The sequence below is a fragment of the Pogona vitticeps genome, chromosome 3, assembly GCF_051106095.1.
Source record: "Pogona vitticeps strain Pit_001003342236 chromosome 3, PviZW2.1, whole genome shotgun sequence".
Classification (NCBI taxonomy): Eukaryota; Metazoa; Chordata; class Lepidosauria; order Squamata; family Agamidae; genus Pogona; species Pogona vitticeps.
The window spans coordinates 196,250,649-196,274,229 of record NC_135785.1 but is presented as its reverse complement, the minus strand read 5'-3'; the positions used below and the strand labels follow the sequence as shown (position 1 = coordinate 196,274,229).

Genomic DNA, 23,581 nt, shown 5'->3' with positions numbered 1-23,581 from the left:
ACAGTGGTGCCTCGCATTACGACATTAATTCGTTCCAGCGAAATCACTGTAGAACGAAAACATCGTAATGCGAAAAGAAAAAACCCATTGAAACGCATTAAAACCTGTTTAATGTGTTCCAAAGCGCTGTAAACTCACTGTCCAGCGAAGATCCTCCATAGGGCAGCCATTTTCGCTGCCTGTGCAGCGAGGAATCCATCCCAGAAAACAGCGGGGGGCCATTTTGTTTACCCAGTGGCCATTTTGAAACAGCCGATCAGCTGTTGGAAAATCGTCGTTTTGTGAAGAATCGGTTCCCAAAGCAAGAAACCGATCATCTCAAAACGAAATTCCCCCATAGGAAACATCGTTTTGCAATCGTAATGTTCATCGTAATGCGGTTTTGTCGTTAAACGAAGCAATCATAAAGCGAAGCACCACTGTATCTGGCACTCCATCACTACCAACAAATGTATCCTTTCCATCATGGCCCAAGGATATGCCGTCAGATTCAACACCATTCTACCTTCGGGTACTTTCCACTCGACAACACCAACAAGTATAAGAAGAGGAAATTGCAATGTTAATACAGAAATATGCACTAGCTAAAGTTCCTCAAACCCTCAAAGGAAATGGGTTTTATTCCTGTTACTTTACTGTAACCAAAAGGGATGGAGATTTACATCCAGTTCTATATCAAAGAAAAGTTAACAGATAAATGTCAGCAAAAAAGTTTCAGATTGTGACACTAACAAATGTACTTCAATAGCTGAAGGAAGGAGACTGGTTTGGGCTGTGTACTTAAAAGATGCTTTTTTCCCGTATATCAATCAGTCTAAACCATTATCATTTCCTCCACTTTGTGCTGGGACAATAAATATACGAATTCAACGTGCTTCCATTCAAACTCTACTGATGTCACCAAACGTGGCATCAGTAGCAGCCTCTTTGGCTATGAGGACTGAATAATGTCCTTATATAGACAATTTATTGATTGTCTTCAGGCAGTTGTAAAGATAACTTTACAATTACTGTCAGATCTTGGTTTGCAAGTCAGTGTTAAAAAAAAGAACAGTTTCAACCAACAAATACAATTCAGTATATTGGAATGAGTTTGGACTCAAAAAAAGATGAGCATTTCTACTGCCAAAAAGATTATACAAAATAATCTCAATGGCTTCCAAATATCAACAAGGCAAAGAAGTCACTATTCACACAGCTCAGAAATTGCTAGGATTAATGGCATTATCAACTTCATTGGTTGCCCATGCAAGACACAGAATGATATCACTTCCAAGTTATGACTTCTTTCTTCTTTCAACACAAAAGTCAGCAGTCAGAAGAGACTACGAGTAAAAGAAAGTGTTACAGCTTCTTTGATGGCAGATGATGAACATGCCATTCAGAGCACCTCAACCATCTGTTGTAATAACTGCAGATGCCTGGGATGTCCATTGAGAAAAAAAATTATACATTATGGTATGAAAGAAAACACAACATATAAATTAGCTAGGGATGTTAGCAATTATCAAAGTGCTAAAGTCCTTCATCGTGGCAGAGAATGTAGAGGTAAGAGACTATTCCACCATGATGTATTACATAAGCAAGCAAGGTGATACACATTAAATTTCTTTGTTATAGCTGACCATACATTTCTGAGAATGGTGTATTGAGACATATTCACCTTGTGTCAATTCATGTTTCCAGAGAAGATTATCTAATTGCAGATGCTCTGAGTAGAGGTCAGTCACACAAGCTTACAAATGGGAGTTGTCAGACACAGTCTACAAACATAATGCAAAAATTGGAGGGGGAGTGTCTAAGGACAGTTGTAGAGTACTTTCGTTTTATCTTTAATTATTTACCCCTTGTATCTTCTGATTGTCATTCTCAAGGAAAAAGTTAGCAGATTTTTCATGTGGCTACAAAGGTTAAAATTTTATTATGGGGAGAAAATGGAATCTTCTTGCATAACTCAGTTTTAGTGTTAGATACCTTTCTTAAAAGATGTAGATACAGTGGTGCCCCGCATAGCGACGATAATCCGTTCTGTATATATCGTCACTATCTAGAAACGTCGCTATATGGGGCAGAAAACCCCATAGGAACACATTAAACTGCATTTAATGCGTTCCTATAGGGGGAAACTCACCGGTAAGCGAAGATTCCCCATCCGGCCGCCATTTTCGTGGCCTCGGTAAGCGAGGGCAGGGCGCAAAAACGCTGCGGGCGGCCATTTTCTTTGGTGGCCATTTTGGAACTGCCGATCACTGATGGGAATAGCAAGCCGGAAACATCTCAAGGGCCAGAATTGCTCACCCCTGCTGTAGAGAGACCAGAAATATTTGGGCAAATATTATTGATACCACATTTGGTAACTTGAGTTTGTTATTTACTTAGGGTGCAGTACTAGCAGCAGTATCAAGCCACAAATTCAATTCTTTCTATGGTGATCCCCCTGAAGAACTCCCAGACTTCTCTGAAGACCCTACCTCCTCAGGTATTTGAATCTGTCATTTTAACATTATGGCTCACTTTAGATATAGGTATGTGGTTTTATTCGAAAAATTTAAGTTCTGCTTCATTCACTGCTTTTAAGTATTTGAAAGAGGCTAGAGAATAGTGTGGATAAATGATATTGTTTGATATTTTATGAAACCTTTGTTTTACTTTATAGCTATTACAAATGTCTCAACTGATGTAGAAACAGACTTGTTCATGCCCAATTTTAAATATGTCTTTTATTTTTTTGTTCAGCATTTCCTAAAAACTGAAATGTGTTTTTGTTTTTGGAAGAGATAGCACTGTTTGTCTGTTTCAGCAGTAACAAAAAAAAACTGTTATGCCATCTTCAATTTATGTCAGTAGCGAGTTTTGTGGGTTATCAGCCAGTTCTTCTGACACAGATATACCTTTCTTCTTTATGGCCTCTGTGAATCACACATTTGGGTTAAACAGCGCCTGTGCTGGAACTTCTGAATCTTCTAGAGCTTTTTCTGAAAAGATACATAGTTTAGATTGCCCCTTACACGCATGCTCCATTCCCCCCAGTCTTCAGTTCCTATTTTCCCACCATTGTGCTAGGAACGTTTTCGGACAGAGCTCTCTTTTTCGCCCAATTTAGCTTGACTTTTGCACTGTATTTTGACTATTTCTTACTTCTGCTGCCCCTTGATCTCAGACTGTTTCGACTTCTCTCTTGCCTGACGGACTTGGCTCTTGTTTGACCGATTTCCCACGCTTTTGTGGATTGCCTGATTGCCAGACTGATTGGCTCAGCAGGAGGCGCCATTATCAGCTCAGCGGGAGGTGCCATTATCCACTTACCTCCTTGCCTCAGGGCAATTTCTTCTGATTACCGTGAGAACTCAGGCTCCCATAGCATACTGTTTTACTGTTTATGTCCCTGTCAGGTCCTTTTAGTAAATGTAGAGCGTGCTCCAGGAAATTACCTTTTTATGATAAGCACAATCTTTGCTTATTTTGCCTAGGAGACACTCATAATACAGTGGTGCGCTGCATAGCAACAATAATCCGTGCAGCCAAAATCATCGCTATGCGAAATAAAAAAGCCCATAGGAATGTATTAAAACCCATTTAATGTGTTCCTATGGGCAAAAAAACTCACCTTAATGCGAAAATCCTCCATATGGCCACCATTTTCGCTGCCCGGTAAGCGAGGAATGGGTGCAAAAACACAGCGGGCGGCCGTTTTTTTACCCGGCGGCCATTTTGAAACCGCCGATCAGCTGTTGGGAAAACATCGTTATGCAAAAATTGGTAAGCGATACATCTTACCGATCATGGCAAAGCGATATTTTCCCATTAGAAACATTGTTATGCGATCGCAAAAACTATCGCAAAAAATCCATCGCTATGCAGATTCGTCATTAAACGAGGCGCCCGTTAAGCGAGGCACCACTGTATTTCTACTTGCTAGTACTGTAAGAAATTTACCAGAGTGGCTTTGAAAGCATGCCAGCAAAGACTTAAACTCTACCTTTGGGAAAAGACTTTGTTTGCTACCCATCCGTCAGAGATGGAAACGTCCTCCAATCCTTCCATGACTCCTAGTTCAGAGACAACTGTGTCTCTCCTATCTACGTCTACTTCTAAGTCTTCCAAGACTCCTAAAAAGGCTGTCCCCAACTCTTCAAAGAAAGCTTCTTCAGCGCCTAAACAAGCTGCTTCAAAAGATTCTGTGAAACAGAAGAAGCAGTCTGGACAGCCTAAGAAGCCTAAGGCTAAGGACATCACCTCTATTCCACCAGTAACACCATTGCTGCCTTCACCTATTCTGGAGGACTCCTCGAGGGATCAGGAGTCAATGTCAGAAGCGGCCCTTTCTTTGCCTCTTTCACAGCAGCCCTGAGGCACCGCTTGAACATGGGCTTTCACCGAGCCCTGACAAGATTGAGGAGGCTGTATTGTCAGGCCCTCACTCTGCCCATCTTAGCCCTGCAACCGCCGGGCGGGCGACTGAACCTCCGCATTCCCCCTCTTGCTCTCCGAGGAGAGACCTTCCTTCTCGCAAAAAGGGGTTGAAAAGGCGGCATTCTTCTTCTGATCGACGTCAGGATTCTGACAGGGAGACCTCTCGATGTCGGAAGAGACATAGGCATGAACGCTCTAGGCGCAGTCGTTCAGGAAGGAGGAGGACAAAGCATCGACGTCAACATTATGATACTTACTCGACATCGTCGTCGTCCTCTTCAAGTTATCGTAGGCACAGGAAGAGGCGCTATTCCTCCTCTTCGATCTCGGGTTCTTCTTCACCTTCCCCGCATCGACGTCGACAAGTTCAGGATTCTCTGCCTGATAAAGGCACTAGGAAGGCTTCTAAAAAGACTCTCTCTACCACGACGTTGAGGGCTAAGGGCACCCAACAAACTGCCCAGTTCTCCTTAGCAGAGACTAATGTGCAGAGGATTCCATCTGAAGAAGATGACCAACTTTGCGAAGTCTCTTCTAATCAGGATGAGGAGGTTTTTTTCTCCTTTACAAGCTCAATCACCTGTGGAAGCGGACTCTTTTGAGTCAGATACAGGAAACCCCCATCCCTTCTCACCCACTGAGGATTTTTCCTCTTATACGCAAATGGTGACCAGAATGGCCAATACTCTGAAAATGCAAACGCAGCTTCCACCTCCTCCATCAGATGATCCCATCTTTGGAAACATTGATCAAGAGTCCTCCCAACCACTTAGCCTCAATTATATTCCTCAGCTGTTTAACCTGATTATGGATGCTTGCTCTCAACCAGCATCTCCTCTCTCTGTTTCTAGGAGGACTGAGAATATGTACAGAATTCATGGGAAAGAAATTAATTTCTTATCCAAACACCCTGCTCCGAATTCTGTGATTGTCCATGCTAATGCCTCTAAAGCTTCAGGGAGACCACATGTTACTCCCACCAATAAAGAGGGCAGGAAGATGGATGGGTTGGGTAGAAAAAATTTACGACTTTCAATCCTTCCTCCTAAAAATATGCAATTACCAAGCAGCAATGGGAGCATACCAGAAACATCTCTGGAATAAGGTACTGCCAGCGCTTCAAGCTGCTCCTGAGGACATTAGACAAGAGTGTTTGAATGCTCATGCTGAAGCTATGACACTATCCAAGCACCAGCAATTAGCGGCTAGACATGCTACAGATGTTTCGGCCAAGACATTGACCTCTGCCATAGCTCTGCGGTGCCATGCTTGGCTCAGAGCTTCTGGTATTGTTGAAGACGTAAAGAAGCAAATTGAGGAACAGGCTTTTGATACAAAAGGCTTGTTTAATGAAAAAACTGATGAATCTCTCAAATCTTTACATGAAAGCAAAAAGACTGCTAAGTCATACACCATTCATCAACAGCCTCGTTTCCAGAAACAACAGTGGCAGAGGCAGTTCTCCCAGCAGCAATATCAACAGCAGGCTTCTCAGGAGTACAGGCCTTACAGGAGTTCTCGGGGTAGATAATCTCAACAATCTTCTGCTGCTCCACCCTACAAACAGCAAACATCACATAAGCGTCAGTCTTACCGTCCATCTACCAAAAAGTCCAAGCAGTACCTTTGACTTTCTCAGCCCCCTGCTTCAGGATCATCACACACGTCTTTCCCCATTTTACCACAATTGGCAAAGGATATCAAGAGACAACTGGGTTCTGAACATCATCAGATTCAGCTACCGGCTAGAGTTGGTAGAGCTGCCTCCTCTAAGGCATCTGTGAGTGACAACATCCAATCCCACCCTAGAGGAGGAGGTTCTCACTCTACTCCAAAAGAATGCAATTCAGTGGGTCCCTCGTCAAGACATCCTCAGGGGGTTTTACTCCCGATATTTCACTGTTCCAAAAAAGGATGGAGGTCTCAGGCCCATGCTAGATCTCAGGGACCTCAACACTTACCTTCAGCCACGCTGATTCCGGATGGTCACCCTGGAGTCCATCGTCCACCTGTTGAGAAAGGGAGATTGGTTTGTGGTTATAGACCTGAAGGATGCATACTTCCACGTCACCATACACCATCATCACAGGAAGTACCTATGGTTCATAATCAACAACAAAATCTACCAGTATGCGGCCTTACCATTTGGCTTAGCAACGGCTCCATGCACGTTTACAAAGTGCATGGATCCAGTAGCTGCATTTCTACGTCTACAGGGTGTAAAAGTATTCCCGTACATAGACGATTGGCTCATAGTGTTGCCATCCAGACGGAAAGCTATCCAGGACTCCAAATTCACTCTTCACACCCTACAGAGTCTAGGTCTCACCATAAATTTCGAGAAATCCACCCTAAAGCCTTCTCAAGTTATGCGTTACATAGGAGCAACACTGGACTCCAGAAAGGCAAGACTCTTCCTTCCTCGAGAACGCATCCATAAACTACAGACCGCTCTTCAAAAGTTTCAACCACACTCTCTAGTGTCAGCACATCACGCGCAACATCTGCTAGGCCTCATGGCCTCAACTACAGTTGTGTTCAAAATTATTCAACCCCCAATGCTGTAAAGGGGTTTAGGGACTATAGTGTACATTTGGAATTGTATTCAGAATGAAATCCTACAAGGACGTTTTAAAGAACCAAATGCAACTAAAATAACATCAATTGTTTATGTAATACAGTAGTAAATGTTTCTTTTGTGGTTTCTTCATTGCCACAATTATTCAACCCCTTAAAGACTACCACTCTGAAGAAGAGAGGTTCATTCAGGTGTTTTCGATCAGGTATTGAAAACACCTGTGGATGTCACCAAGCACCAATCAAGCATAATAAGCACCAATTAGGCAGCTTTAAAATGACTGTGATACTCAGCTCCTTCTAGACATTTACTGGTGTGGTTACAAACATGGTGAAGTCAAGAGAATGGTCCAGGAAGACAAGAGAAGAGGTGATTTGTCTTCACAGGAAGGGCAATGGCTATAAGAAGATTGCAAAGAAGTTAAACATACCAAGAGACACCATAGGAAGCATCATTCACAAATTCAAGGCAAAGGGCACTGTTGAAATGCTACCTGGTCGTGGAAGAAAGAAGATGCTGACTTCGACTGCTGTGCGCTACCTAAAGCGTAGAGTGGTGAAAAGTCCCCGTGTGACTGCTGAGGAACTGAAAAAAGATTTGTCAGATGTGGGTATAGAAGTTTCAGCTCAGACAATAAGGCGCACACTGCGTAATGAAGGTCTCCATGCCAGAACCCCCGGCGCACCCCCTTGCTGTCTCCCAAGAATAAGAAGAGTCGACTGCAGTATGCCAAAAGTCATGTGGGCAAACCACAAAAGTTGTGGGATAGTGTTCTGTGGACTGATGAAACAAAATTAGAACTGTTTGGGCCCATGGATCAACGCTATGTTTGGAGGAGGAAGAACAAGGCATATGACGAAAAGAACACCTTGCCTACTGTGAAGCATGGCGGAGGGTCAATAATGCTTTGGGGCTGTTTTGCTTCTGCAGGTACAGGGAAGCTTCAGCGTGTACAAGGTACCATGAATTCTCTTCAGTACCAGGAGATATTGGATGAAAATGTGATGCAGTCCGTCACACACCTGAGGCTTGGGAGACGTTGGACCTTTCAACAGGACAATGATCCCAAGCATACCTCCAAGTCCACTAGAGCATGGTTGCAGAGGAAAGGCTGGAACATTTTGGAGTGGCCATCGCAGTCACCAGACTTAAATCTGATTGAGAACCTCTGGTGGGACTTAAAGAAAGCAGTTGCAGTGCGCAAGCCTAAGAATTTGACTGAACTGGAGGCTTTTGCCCATGAAGAATGGGCGAAGATACCCGTAGATCGCTGCAAGACACTTGTGTCAAGCTATGCTTCACGTTTAAAAGCTGTTATAACTGTAAAAGGATGTTGTACTAAGTACTAAGATTGAATGTCACTTGGGGGTTGAATAAAAACTAATAATGATGTGAGCACAGAAAAGACATTTGTGGTTATTTCATTATAAACTTAAGGTTATATCTCTCTGACCTACAAGTGCCTCTTTCATGTAAATGTAAGCAAGACGACTGAATGATCAAAATCAATGTCAAAATGGCCAAAACATTCAATTTCAGTGGGGGTTGAATAATTTTGAACACAACTGTACAGCATCCCTACCACACGCCAGGCTAAAAATGCGCTTGTTACACACGTGGTTTCTCCACCATTTCAACCCGATGTTAGAGGATCCCAGGAAGAGGGTCCTAGTCACCCCAGAGCTAGCGGAACAACTAGAATGGTGGCGCTTCCTACCTCATCTACTAGTGGGCTGTCCTTTTCAACCCTTACAACTCTCTGCACAAGTAACAACAGATGTGATCCCCAAAGGCTGGGGAGCTCATTGCATGTGTTCCAGATGCTGTGCACAAGATGGGGTCGACCAGCCATCGACTTGTTTGCTTCTCACAGGAACAAGAAGTGCGACAGGTATGCATCTCGAGCGGGTAAGGGCCCCGGCTCCCTGGGAGATGCCTTCATGATACCATGGCAGGACCACCTTCTGTACCTGTTTCCACCGATCCCTCTGATCCAAAGGTCTCTAGTCAGGATCAGACAGCAGAGGTCGTCAGCAATCCTCATAGCACCCTACTGGCCACGTCAACCATGGTTCTTTACTCTGAAGGAGTTGGCCACCAAGGTATTCAGACTTCCACCGTTGCCACATCTGCTGACACAGGACTCAGGAAGCGTTCTACACCTGGAGTTGAACTCTCTCCACCTGGTTGTGTGGAAGATCTGCCTGAAATCAAAGAGGTGTTAGACAAATCCAAAAACCCATCTACTATTCTTTTGTACAAATTCAAGTGGAATAATTTTCTTTGCCACTGCTAGAAATCTCCAGACTTCTCCAGTCTCCCTACAGACTTTACTCCTGTATCTCAAACATCTTTTTGATCTCGGCCTTACCTTGTCAACTCTCAAGGTGTACATTTCTGCAATAGTCTCTTTCCAGCCCAGAGACTCAGAATCTTCATGTCTCTTTTCTCATCCTACATTGAAAGCATTCTTAAAAGGACTGATCAACATTCACCCTCCTACAAGGCCTCCAGTACCTCAATGGTCCCTTACATTGGTTCTGCAATCACTCATGAAGCATCCCTTTGAGCCTATGGCTTCGTGTGATGTTAAGTTTCTTTCTCTAAAGACTCTGTTTCTAGTTGCAGTTACGTCTGCTAGAAGAGCGAATGAGTTGGCAGCCGTAGGGTCTGATTCTCCTTACTTACAATTCTATAAGGACAAGGTTATGTTATTTCCAGATGTTTCATTCCTGATTAAAGTTGTTACGGATTTTCACCTCAATCAACCTATTTCGTTACCTACCTTGTTTTCTGATCCTTCGTCTGACGTCGAAAAGATGCTCCATTCCCTGGATGTTAGAAGGGCGTTAGCATATTATGTTTCTAGGACAAAGGACTTTCAGAAATCTGAAAGACTCTTCCTGTGCTTTTTTGGACCACACAAGGGTTGTCCAGCGTCATCTTCTACTTTGTCACGGTGGCTCGTCTCCACTATTACTCTTGCCTATCAACTTGCAAGTAAAGATGTGCCTGAAGGTTTTAAACAACATTCCACAAGGTCCATGGCAACATCTACTGCCTTACTACGTGGTGTGGACATCCCGGACATCTGCAAGGCAGCTACATGGTCCAGAGTGTCTACATTTATCACCCACTACAGACTGGACCTTCAGGCAAAGAAGGAGACGAGTTTTGAAAGGGCTGTCTTGAAATCTGTCCTGCAGTGACGGCCCTCCTTCCGGTAAGTTAGCTTGCCAGTCACCCAAATGTGTGATTCACAGAGGCCATGAAGAAGAAAGAGAGGTTACTTACCTGTAACCATGGTTCTTCAAGTGGACCTCTGTGAATTCACACATCCCCACCCAGCCTCCCCACTATCCTTCATGGTTTATGTTATAATGAGCTCATGCTCTACAAGTGGCGGATAAATGGAACTGGAGGCTGGGGGAATGGAGCATGCGTACAAGGGGCAATCTAAACTATGTATCTTTTCAGAAAAAGCTCTAGAAGATTCCGAAGTTCCAGCGCAGGAGCTGTTTAACCCAAATGTGTGAATTCACAGAGGTTCACTTGAAGAACCATGGTTACAGGTAAGTAACCCCTCTGTTGGTTTGGTTTAGGCTGGATTGTTTTTCTTTTTGCTGCCATGTTTTTCTGTTTGAAGATAAATCTGGGAACTAGACCCATTTGTTAGTTCCAGTTAGTGTAGACCCTTTTGCACGAGTCCCATTCATTCATTTATTCATTTCTTAATTACTGTTGCTCCCTTGAGCCATCTCTGTCAGAAACTCAGGGAGAAGCAGTTTCATGCCTTACACAAACTACTATTTGGAGAATATTAGAAACAATGAAAGATTCTCTCTGTTTCTTCCTCTGTTTATAAACCTTTGTGCAAATGAAAGAGAACGCTGGATCTCTTCCAGAGCCTATAGCAGGGGTCCTCAAACTTTTTAAACAGGGGCCAGTTCATTGTCCCTCAGACTTTTTTGGGGGGGGGGACTATAGTTTGAAAAAAATATGAACGAATGGATAAAGTTTTAAAAAAGGACCCAGGTCCTTTTTTTTAACTTTATAGGGGTGAATTAATTATTTGAATGAGTTTTTAAATGAAGAAAATATACAAGAGGATACTTTTTAAAATTTGTAAGAGGGAATTGGAATGTTTTTTTAAAGTTTTTATTAATAAAAAATCTATTTTAGTTAAATATTTGTCTATATTTGAATATTTTCTTCTGGGTCTGTTTTTTGTTTGTTTGTTGTTATTATTTTTTTGTATTTTACTTGCGCCGAACAAATTCCTATGCACACCGCACATATGTTATTTGTAGTGCAAAAAACAGGAAAAAACAATACAATATTTAAAATGAAGAACAATTTTAATCATCATAAGCTTATTAGTATTTCAATGGGAAGTATGGGCCTGCTTTTAGTCAATGAGATGGTCAATGTCCATTTCCATATTTGTCACTGCTAGTCATAATAAGTGATGCAAGTGTGCATCAGTTAGGCTGGATCTGCTTGGAGATTTCAGATGGTTCATTCGAGAAAAAGTCTGTTCACAGACATAAGGTAAAAAAAGGTGAAGGTTCCCCTTGACAAATTTTTGTCCAGTCGTGTCCGACTCTAGGGGGCGGCGCTCATCCCGCTCTTCAAGCCATAGAGCCAGCGTTTGTCCGAAGACAGTCTTTCCGTGGTCACATGGCCAGTGTGATTTAGACATGGAACACTGTTTACCTTCCCACCGAGATGGTCCCTATTTATCTACTCGCATTTGCATGCTTTCGAACCGCTAGGTTGGCGGGAGCTGGGACAAGCAATGGGCGCTCACTCCGTCGCGTGGATTCGATCTTACGACTGCTTGGTCTTCTGACCCTGCAGCACATGGTTCCTGAGATTAAGATATGTCTCAGAGGGAAGAGATGCATAGAAATTGGTAAGGGTGCTTGACTTGAATACATCTTTCAGAGAGTCACAATTCTGTAATTCGGCCAGTTCCATTTGGTAAATCGGATTAACAATTTCAGTGTCAACAGAAAATGGTTCCAGAAAAGCTGGATGTCCTGTTCATGGAGATGAAGCTCTTTAAATCTACTTTGAAACTGCTTTTGAAACATTTTCAGTGAATCCAAACGTTTTGTATGGGAATGCAGCTGCTGGTTTTTCCACCAACAGTTTTTGAGTTGTGGGGAGATGGCAGAAGTTTTCCTCCTTCATTTGTTCAATGAAGATGTCTAATTTTACTTCAAATGCTTTCACATGTGAATACATATCACAGATGAGCTTCCCTTTTCCTTGAAGTTGCACATTGAAACTGTTAAGTAGCTCTGTTACATCTGTCAGAAAGGCAAGGTGCCATTTCCATTCAGCATCTTTGAACTCTAGTGCTTCTTTGTTTTTTGAAAGCAGAAAAGCAGAAACCTATGGAAGTAAGTCATAAAAATGTTTCAAAACTCTCCCTTGACTCAGCCGATGGACTTCTGTGTGGTACAGAATATCTTCATAGGCAACATTTCGCTCAGACAGAAATTCCTGTAACTGTGGTTTAGTGTATGAGCTCTAATGACAACACAAGATACCACAATTTTCATGACAGAATTCCACTTCAGTGATTTACAACACACCGCTTGTTGGTGGATGAGGCAGTGTATGGCTATTGGATGCGTTGTGTTTGTCCATTTCTTGGTTAATGCGTGCAACTACTCCTTTCATAGAACCCACCATGCTGGGAGCACCACAGGTTGTCACATTGGCTAGTTTAGCTCAGTCCAGCTCCAAATCATTCACAGTTTGGTGAATGTTTTCAAAGATATCCTCTCCTGTTGTTGTTCCTTTGATGCTCTTCAGTGCAGCAAGCTCCTCTGTGATTTTAAAATAATCCTCTGTGATTTCATTTGTCCCACCAATGAAAATAAGAAGTTGTGCAGAATCACGAACATCATTGTTTCATTGAGTGCTATCGAAAAATAGCAAAGTTTTTTTGAAGAGTTTTTCAAAAGCTGTTGCAAATTGTCCCCCATTTCTTCAATCCTTCGTGCAATTGTAGGTCCTGAAAGACTTGCTGTACTAAATCAACCTTCTACTAAATAAATAATCTTTCAGATAGAATGGAGCACAGGGCCAAAAGCAACAGAATGAAATTCAATAGGGATAAGTGCAAAGTACAGCACCATGGAAAAAGAAACCAATTGCACAGTTACAAGATGAGGGATACCTAGCTCAGCAAAACCATGAGTGAGAAGGCTCTCAGAACCACTATCCATTCTTTTCTTGAAATCATGGGAAATGGGGCTGGGTGCCAGAGGATTGGAGGAAGGCCAAAGTTGTCCCTATCTTCAAAAATGGCAGAAAAGAGGAACCTGGGAACTACAGACCAGTCAGCCTGACATCAGTCCCAGGCAAAATTCTGGAACAGATCATAAAGCGGTCATTGTGCAATCACCTAGAAAACACTGCAGTAATAACTAGAAGCCAACACAGATTTGTCAAGAACAAATCCTGCCAAACTAATTTGATGTCGTTTTTTTAATCAGGTCACTTCTCTGATAGACAGAGGGAATGCTGTAGACGTAGTATATCTTGACTTCAGCAAAGCTTTTGACAAAGTGCCCCATGATTAGCAAGCTAACTAGGTGTGGGCTGGATAGATCAAGTGACAGATGGATACACAATTGGCTACAGAATCATACTCAGAGGGTGATGATTAATGGGCCCTTCTCTAACTGGGAGGAAGTAAAAAGTTGGGTACCCCAAGGCTCAGTCTTGGGCCTAGTGCTCTTCAACATTTTTATTAGTGACTTGGATGAGGGAGTGCAGGGAATGCTTGTCAAATTTGCAGATGATACCAAATTGGGCGAAATAGCTAATACCCTAGAAGACAGAAACAAAATTCAAAATGACCTTGGTAGGATGGAACACTGGGCTGAAAACAGCAGAATGAAATTCAACAGGGATAAGTGCAAAGTGCTGCACCTTGGAAAAAGAAACCAATTGCACAGTTCCAAGATGGGGGATACCTGGCTCAGCAAAACTAAGAGCGAGAAGGATCTTGGAATTGTCAAAGATCAGAAGCTAAATATGAGCCAACAGTGTGATGTGGCTACAAAAAAAGGCAAATGCTATTTTAGGTTGCATTAATAGAAGTATAGTTTCCAAATCCCACGAGGTGCTAGTCCCCCTCTATTCAGCACCGGTTAGACCTCAGCTTGAGTATTGTGTCCAGTTCTGGACACCACACTTCAAGAAGGATGCGAACATATTGGAACAAGTTCAGAGGAGGGTGACAAGGATGATCAGGGGGCTGGAAACCAAGCCTTATGAGGAAAGGCTGAAAGAATTGGACATGTTTAGCCTTGAGACTAAGGGGTGATATGATGGCACTTTTCAAATATTAAAAGGCTGTCATATAGAGGAAGGGCAAGATCTGTTCTCAATCATCCCAGAGTGCAGGACATGCAACAATGGGCTCAAGTTAAAGGAAACCAGATTTCCACTGAATATCAGGAAAAACATCCTAACTGTTAGAGCAGTAAAAGAGTGCAATCAGTTATCTCAGAAGATGGTGAGTGCTTACTACTGGAGGCATTCAAGAGAAAATGGACAGCCATCTGTCAGACCTGCTTTGATTTGTATTCCTGTATTGAGCAGGGGTTGCATATGATAGTTTTATAGGCCCCTTCCAACTCTATGATTCTATGATAGTCAAAAAGATGACTTCACCCCTTGCTGCCTTCCAAACAGCCAGAACTACAAAGTGAAGAGCAGGTATGGATGTGCTGGTGAGCTCTGTCTCTCATATCCTCAACTTTCCTATGCTGAGAAGCAAAGTTTAAAAGGAGGCTGGCTTTTCTCCCAGGAGGCACAATGAAGAATCAAACTCCTGACCTCTGGCTCCACTGCCAAATACCTAAACCACTGAGCTATTCCTACGTATAACAATACAACCAGGAGACAAAAATGTGATGGTAAAAGACCGACTGCTATATTTCAGTGGGACCTTTCGTGGATCAAATCCACTTCCCCAGTCATCAGAGTGAGGCTGCATGACTGTCATATTTATACATAGCCGCATGACCAGACAGGATAGAAATAATGGAAAAAGTCACAATAGTTTGTTAATAAAGGAATGGGTCTATAGGCTGTGAAAATTTCAGTTATCAATCTGTGAGTAAACACTCAGTACACATAAAATAGCCTACAGTGGTGCCTCACTTAGCGATGTTAATCCATTCCGGAAAGAACATCGCTAAGTGATTTAATCGCTAAGCGATATTAAAAAGCCCATAGGAACGTATTAAAACGCGCTTAATACGTCCCTATGGGCTAAAAACTTACCTTAAAGCAAAATTCCTGCATAGCAGCGGCCATTTTGGGTGCCTCTAAAGCGAGGCAAAACAGCGATGGCCATTTTGTTTTTGCGGTGGCCATTTTGGAAACGCTGATCAGCTGTTTAAAAAAGTTTGCTTTGCCATGATCGCTTCCCCGCGGTCATCGTAAGGCGAATTTTAGCCATAGGGGACATCGCTAAGCGATCGCTCCATTGATGGCCAAAAGTCCATCGCAAAGCGATTTCATCGCTTAACTGAGTGATTGCTAAGCGAGGCACCACTGTATATGAGTTTTATGTACAGCAGCTTCCTCGTTTGTCAACTTTTTAAAAATGGGCAATGTCTAAGGGGCTAATTTATGATGTGTCCCTAAATCAGAGGGTCCCAAATGGAATTCTCAAAAACTGTATTTCTCTCTATGAGCCTGCTTGGGTTTTTAAGATAATCGGGGGAGGCCTTTCTCTTGGTCCCTCCACCTTCTCAGGAGCATCTGATGGGGACACAGGAGAAGACCTCCTCTGTTTCTGCACCCAAACTCTGGAACTCCCTGCTACTGGAGACCAACCTGCCCCCATCATTGCTGTCCTTCTGCAAGCAGGCCAAGACCTTTCTTTTCAGGTAAGCTTTTCTGAAAAGAAATGTCGGGGATGATAAATAGGATCCTTCCTTAGATGAGCACTGTCTTGTTGTTTTTTGCTTGAATGAACTACATCAAGAAAAAATAAAACATGCACAGTAAACAATTAGCCCTTAAACTAACATTGGCATTCCATTAAATGCCACATAGTTTATATGAAAGGTGTATTTGTTCAAGTGATAACTGTAATAAGAACATTGCCTGTTCACTTAAACTGCTTAGCTTAGTAAACCGTACTATGTCTAATAGAATTTGCTGGGGTTTTTTCATAAGAATCATACTAGATTATACTACAGGCCTATCTAGTACAGCATTTCTGTTTACTCAGTGGTCATCCAGTTATGTGCAGAATGCCCACAAGTAGGGCATAAATAAAGCATCACTCCCTCTCATTGGTGCTGGAGAGAATACATACCTATTGTGGCTAATAGCTATTGATATTCTCACTCTTCATATACTTCTTCAGTTCCCTTTGAAATTTGTCCAGTATTAGTGAGCATTCCTACATTTTGTGGTAGCAAATTCCGCAGTTTAAATATATGGTTATTGGGGGGTGGGGTGGCGCTATTTAAATATATTTTGGCCATATACATACTCATACTCATGTAAGTTTTGTATAATTGGCAACAGCTAATTGCATTCCCCCTTCATGGACTGCTGCCTTGTTGGGGCGAAGGGGCTTGAGTAACTCAGAGAAGCTATGGGCTATGCTGTGCAGGACACCCAAGACGGACAGGTCATAGTGGAGAGTTCTGACTAAACGCGATCCACCTGGAGCAGGAACTGGCAAGCCACTCCACTATCACCGCAGATGGTGACAGCAGCCATAAAATTAAAAGATGACTGATTCTTGGGAGGAAAACGATGAGAAACCTAGACAGCATCTAAAAAAGCATATACATCACCTTGTTGACAGAGGTCCGCATAGTTAAAGCTATGGTTTTTCCAGTAGCGATGTATGGAAGTGAGAGCTGGACCATAAAGAAGGCTGACCGCCGAAGAATTGATGCTTTTGAATTGTGGTGCTGGAGGAGACTCTTGAGTGTCCCCTGGACTTCAAAGAGAACAAACCTATGCACTTTGAAGGAAATCTACCCTGAGTGCTCACTGGAAGGACAGATCCTGAAGCTGAGGCTCCAATACTTTGGCCATCTTATGAGAAGAGAAGACTCCCTGGAAAAGACCCTGATGTTGGGAAAGAGTGAAGGAAAGAAGAGAAGGGGACGACAGAGAATGAGATGGTTGGACAGTGTCATCGAAACTACCAACATGAATTTGACCCAACTCCGGGAGGCAGTGGAAGACAGGAGGGCCTAGCATGCTCTGGTCCATGGGGTCACGAAGAGTCGGACACGACTTAATGACTAAACAACAAAAATTACAATTTGTTGACAAGATACTAGAGTGCATTTTGGTTGTGCAGCACATAACTGAACACACCCTGGCACTTTGGCCAGCTATATGAACACCAGTAAGCTTCTGGCCATGGTGTGGGAAAATACTTATTTTTATGAGTCCTTAATATCCCACCATTGAGCTTCAGTAAATGGCACTGAGTTCTAGTGTTATGGGAGAACATATTAACTTGAAGGTTTTCAGATTTTTGGCATAACATTCTTCTTACTTCTGAACCATAACGTCATTTAGGCTTCTGTTTTGACTGGGACTAGATCTGAATTCCTTTGCCTGGGAATGGAACTGAATTCGGCAGGACTGGATGTAGGAGTGAATTTAGTGAACCTCCAAGTAGATATGTATAGGATTGTTGTTGTTTAGTCGTTAAGTCGTCTCTGATTCTTTGTGACCCCATGGACTACAGCACACTCTATTGAAACACAGTCACAGCTGGGACATCGTAAATATTTTCACATTGTTTCAAGGTTTAGTATTTTGCCTGTTTTATGCAAGAAATATTTTCATTCCAAATTTCTTCAATGAAAAATCACTTTCTTCTTGTTCCTCATTCTCGGCAAGAAAAAGTAAACAGCATTATTTTTGCCTAACACTACACGGTTCCTCATATTTTTTGTATAACATCATGTACAAAAAATGGGGAAGAATGATTTTGCTTCCTCATTTGACGATAGCAGCATGTGTTAAAATATAAATCCTTGCTTTTTCTGTACTTACTTCACCTTGCACACACAACTTGTATGATGAATGATGAGAGAAAAGATCATCATGGAGAACTTTTGTTTCCTTAAATTAAACTCTAGTTTATTTTCTTCTCCTTTTTAACTTAAAGCAGAGCTGCAGAATTGCAAATCTTGAGAGGTAGGGCAGTGTGGTGATTGATATGTGAACTGGGAAATCTCTGACTAAAATTTAATCTTGCGCATGAACTCACTAAAAGTCATCAGTAAGCTCAAGCCCTGGGTTGCCTTGTGTAATATACTGACCTACTTTACAAGCTTATTGTAAGGATTTCTGAAACACTTTGAACATTCAGAGGTGATGCATAATGCATCTTCCTCTCTGCCCCCCACCAAAAGCGTTACTCCCTTGTAGCCTAGGACTGATCTTCATATAAAATTCATAGTTTGCATGTCATCGGATCCTACCCAGCCTTTCTTCCACCCACCAACTCCCAAAAAATAAATGTATCCTGAAGGAAAGAATTCTGTTTTGCAGTTTTCAATCTGCAGGTCCTTACAGAAAATTCAGTCTCTCAGTTTTTAATACAACCTTTATTTTAAGAGAAGGTTTAAAAAGAAGAGCAGTGTGGTAGATTTGAATAGATGAGAAGATGTGTAAGAGCTCATTAAGAGTTTTTTTTACCAAAAGTAGTTTATCTGATAACGTGTATAGTTGACCTCTGTAGCTCAATGGGTTAGAATTCCTGGCTGCTAGTTGCAGAAATTTGAATCCCTGCTATGCCTCCCAGGAGAGCCAGCTGAGATTACCCAGAGGGTATATGGCTGATAGAGTTGCATATCCTGCCATCTGTGTGGCCTTGGACAAGCTGACAGTTGCAAAGTGCCACCAGAAGGAGGTGTTGGTAAACCACTTCTGAATGTTTCATATTTGCATGTCTCGTGTTCAATAACTTGCAGTAGAGGACTTGTGTCTGAATATTTAGCCACCTTAGTTTGCCACAAGGTGGCAGGCAGAAGGAACTTTCTAGGTCAGAGATGTCAAACTCAATTTCATCTTAGGCCGCATCAGCATCTATAAGACTATATAAATGTATCTATCTTTATCATATTAAATATAACCCTCCTCATTCGATTGTTACTGGTTTTAGTAATAACGTAAGTAATAACTGGCTCTGAAATTAAAAGTCTATGATCAAAGTCTAGAAATAATCACAAGCAGATATTCAGGTGTACAACTACTGTACAATTTGGTTGTTGTGGGTTTTTCGGGCTCTTTCGTCGAAAAACCCACAACAACCATTAGATCCCAGCTGTGAAAGCCTTCGTGAATATATTGTACAATTTATTGAATTTAGCCTTAATCCTAACCCTGATCCTCCACCTTTGGACAAGGGCTGTATTCATGGTGGCAAATAACATTTCTGTAAGGAGCCTAGGACCTGCTGTGGGTTCTTTACATGTATTACGTGCCTTATTCTCCAGGGAGGGAGGGAAAGGTTTAGCTTGTTTCTCTACACTTAACACTCTCAAAGAAGGGCCAGCAGCCGTGGGGAGGAGAAAGGGCCTCCATGTTTAGTGTCGCCATGCACCTGCAGGGTCCAGCTTCTGCCAGAGGCCAGCTGCAGAATTCAGCCCCCTCCTTGCCTTGCTGAGTTGTGTGTATGCACGTGCACACTCATGTGTGATTTTTCTCCCTATCAAAAGCAATTTATACTGCGGTAGCCAGCAAGGTCTGAAATCCATTATTGCCAGCGCTTATCTTCAAAACGGAAGCCAATTTATCCTAGGTGCTCCCCCACCTGTCTTTCCAGGAGCAACATGCTGGTGGAGAGGGGAGCAGGAATTTGGGGGAATTTGGTAGGAGGACCCATCCCCTTTCCCCTCACCTGAGTGCTTCCCTCCCAAGGTCATGAAGTGATCTCAGCAGAACAAGAGGGGGCTTGCCAAGAGTGAGGGGGCTGCAAGGTGGCTCTCTGTGTCACTGTGGAATCGAAGCCATCCTCTATAATTCATAAGGAAAAATTACCTATAATCTTTTTATTATTCTCCTGTCATATATAACACCAATGCAATTATTAAATTTGCGGATGATACGACAGTGGTGGGACTCATAAATAAGAACAATGAGTCTGCTGATAGAAAGGAAGTACAAAGATTGATACTATCGTGTAAAGAAAATCATCTCACACTTAACATCAAAAAAAACTAAAGAACTCATAATTGATTTTAGGAGGAAGAGAAATGTACATTTACCACTGTACATAAACGGTGAGGAAGTGGAGAGAGTTGGTAGTTTTAAATTTCTGGGTACTTACATCTCAGAGGACCTCTCATGGACTATAAATGCCAACATGCTAATAAAGAAGGCACAGAAGAGGCTGTATTTCCTGAGAATGCTCGGGAAGTTAAATTTATCACAGCATTTACTTCTGTCCTACTATCGTAGCACCATTGAGAGTGTCCTAACCTATGGCATTCTGGCATGGTTTGGGAGTAGCTCTGTAGCGGACAAAAAAGCTCTGCAGAGAACCATTAAAATTGCCCAGAATATCATCGGGCTCCAGCTACCAACCCTGGATGACATCTTCGCATCCCGCTGTCTGAGGAAATCACACAGCATCCTGAAAGACTCTTCCCATCCTGCTTATAACTTTTTTGAACTGTTACCGTCTGGCAGAAGATATAGAACAATTAAGACTCGGACCACACGTTTTCTAAATAGTTTTTATCCTAGAGCTATAATTGCAATTAATAATGAGCTTAAAGACCACCAGTAGTGAATAATTAGTTGGACTGTGTTACTTGGCCTGAGGTGTAGATGTTTGTATTTTTAGTGGGGGACTTCTAGTGGGTGGGGAGTGTTTGGGGAATGTTATGTGTGTGCATGTGTCTGGTCTCTGGGTGTCTGTGAATTTCGTTGTATGGGTATACTGTGTATATACTTACAATGACAATAAATTTATTATTATTATTATTATTATTATTATTATTATTATTATTATTATTATTATTATTATTATTATTATTATTGAGTCGAGATGGAGATTTAAGGCTATTTTTTGTTACTTTCCTGACTGCTTTGTCTCATGAACGCTCGGAAAGAAGGCTGAGTTAATATGGTGACACCATCAAACAGTCCTTGCCAGGAGCCATAAGAACGGCATTGGGTGAGGGCTACGTTTCCCAAGATGCTGTATGCAGCCCAAGTGGCTGCACTTTCTGACTCTTCGCTGATTGGAATGCTGGGATTAAAAGTCCCACTGGGCAGATTCCCAGCATCCTTGCGGAGCATTATGGGTGACTGAATAAGCCCCTGCACATTGTATTATACTGCACAGTAGTAGGCAACACTGCGAGGGCCACATGAAACAGCCTTGTGTTTGACACATGTTCTAGGTTAATTTACTTATCATAGCAAACATGTTCTAACCAATATTTTTTACTGGACAAAATAATTTAATGGGCATTTTTAAAGCATAACACCATCCAAGTGAATGCATACACGGACATCAATATATTTATTTGCTTCCATTCTCAAATTGGTTATTTTTCAGAGTTCTGCACTTTTAAAAGTGACAAAGCAAAGAACACACAGTGTAACGTGCCTGGGTAGTTTGTAACTATTTTCTTAGAAGTCATTAAATCTTTCAGTTTAGAAGGCTCTCTAAGAAATCTACTACTGATTGAATTAATAAGATTTGAAATTCATATTATTGTATTTCTGTCTTTTATTTTTCCCAATAGCCACTTTGTGTACAAAATAGAATTAGTTTTAAATGAATTAAATTAATGGATGTTGTAAGGGTTCTTCTGTACAGTATTTGAAAACTAGAGAATTATTAGGAGCTTTTAAATGGTTGGCTTTGATTAACAGTTTCCATCTGTTCTTCTGGAAGACTGACATTTTCTAAGATTTGGTCTATCCTAGCTAACTGGCTAGGTGTTCTCTACCTGGAAAACCATAAAAACAGTTGCCATTCTGTAAGCTAGAATTGACTTGATAGCACATGATGACAGGAGCTAACTTCTGATAAGTATAAAATAGGAGAGACTGCATACCAGGATAGGTAGCAGTAATGCATGCTAAAGGCATCCTAAACATAGTTTAAAATATTTAAATGGAGAAGAATTCTTGGTTTTTCATGTGTTTGTTTTTCGCTTTTAGATTTACTGTTTAAGAAAAGAAAATTACTGAAATGTGGAACAGATAATCATGGCACTGAAACACTGTTTGCTACAATTAAATACACTATCTGATTTACTGGAATAGTATGCTTCCTTTTTTCATCTATTTCAATTTTATCAACTTATTCAGTTATAGCAGTCTAAATTGTATCAGCCACTTTATCTTCTGGAGAATGAAGAATTTTGAGTTTGAAGTCCAAAGTCTTTCCACTGCTATAAAGAGAGAGAGAGAGAGATCCTAAAAACTGAATCTAAGCTGGTCCTTCAGAGTTTTTTAAAATCATTCTATTGCATCTCCTCTTTATCTAGATTCTAACTTTGTCTGTACATACCTATTTGATAGAATGAATAGCCCTGTTTAAGACATATCTCAAAGTGCATCCATCCATTTTCCTAAACATTTAGAAATTATGTTCTAGACTTTTGTAACATGTTGTTTCCTCCTTTTTCAATTTTTTCCTGCTTACTGTTTTTGTGCACCACAATTTTTGTCCATATGCCTATAGACAAAGTCCACTGATTATTTTTTTCTTCTTCTCAAAATGTAGTTAATTAACTGGCAAGTATTAAAGAATGACATAAAATGGGTGTGGCATAAACTTCAGGACCTAGGTGTACATTGTGTCACATTTAGTTGTGCTTTGTACAGAAAATAATGTTGCATTCTTATTTCATTGGTTCTGGTCTTCTATCCGATAATGAATACATCTATTCACAATAATGTTTTTCAAGCTGAGCAAATCTAAGTAAAGCTTTGTAAGCCATTTTACCATGATATACTAATATTACTACTGCAGCTACAAAAGTTACTCAAATAATATAATTTAATAAATTGGTGGTTTGGAATCATGATTTAACTGTATGTCTGATTAACCGTTTAATTTTGTGCCTGTCTGCTCTCCACTAAATTCAGTAGGTCTTATTCCCAGTTAAGTGCATGTAGAATTGGAGCCCAAGTTTTTGAAAGATGTGTAAATGATGTCGTGATGCTATGCTAATTTTCTACTGACAGATTTTTCATGGTAATATTTCCAAGCATTGATGCTTTCTCACTCCTATTTGGCACAACTGGTAGCAAAAATATTTGTTTAATTTCAAAAGCTAAAGCACCACCAGAAAGTCAGATTATGAGCATAATATTAATATATAAGTATTTTATTTCACACTTAATTTGACTGGGATATTAAAATATTATCTATAGAAATAAAAAATTTGTGGCCATGCTAATGTGCCAGGTTGCAGCTTTTATAATTGCTTGTATTGAAATCTTCATGCTATTTGTTTGTCCAAATGCTGCCTTCCTGCTAGGACTTCTAGCCGCAGAAAGTAGGTATCCCTTTGTTTTCCTTTAAAACACTCTGCTATT

General features: G+C 41.4%; 1 protein-coding gene and 1 long non-coding RNA gene across 17 annotated transcripts in view; one reads left to right on the top strand and one right to left on the bottom strand.

The window, feature by feature from the left end:
- The window catches only part of CASK (calcium/calmodulin dependent serine protein kinase), a 233,893-nt gene that overhangs the window by 120,539 nt on the left and 89,773 nt on the right, over positions 1 to 23,581 (top strand). For 11 of the 16 annotated variants that reach the window (XM_078390501.1, XM_072994218.2, XM_072994216.2 and 8 more), the window contains exons 10-11: positions 2,380 to 2,479; positions 23,524 to 23,541. In XM_078390501.1, the coding sequence (XP_078246627.1) occupies positions 2,380 to 2,479; positions 23,524 to 23,541 (118 nt within the window). The remainder of the gene's footprint in view (positions 1 to 2,379; positions 2,480 to 23,523; positions 23,542 to 23,581) is intronic. The other 5 variants (XM_072994219.2, XM_072994217.2, XM_072994211.2 and 2 more) reach the window with 1 other exon arrangement.
- On the bottom strand, positions 5,934 to 9,066 carry LOC140705688 (uncharacterized). Its single transcript, XR_012085154.2, has 3 exons — positions 8,962 to 9,066; positions 6,375 to 6,422; positions 5,934 to 5,970 (listed from the first exon to the last, which is right to left on the bottom strand). It is a non-coding gene; the product is annotated as an uncharacterized LOC140705688 (long non-coding RNA).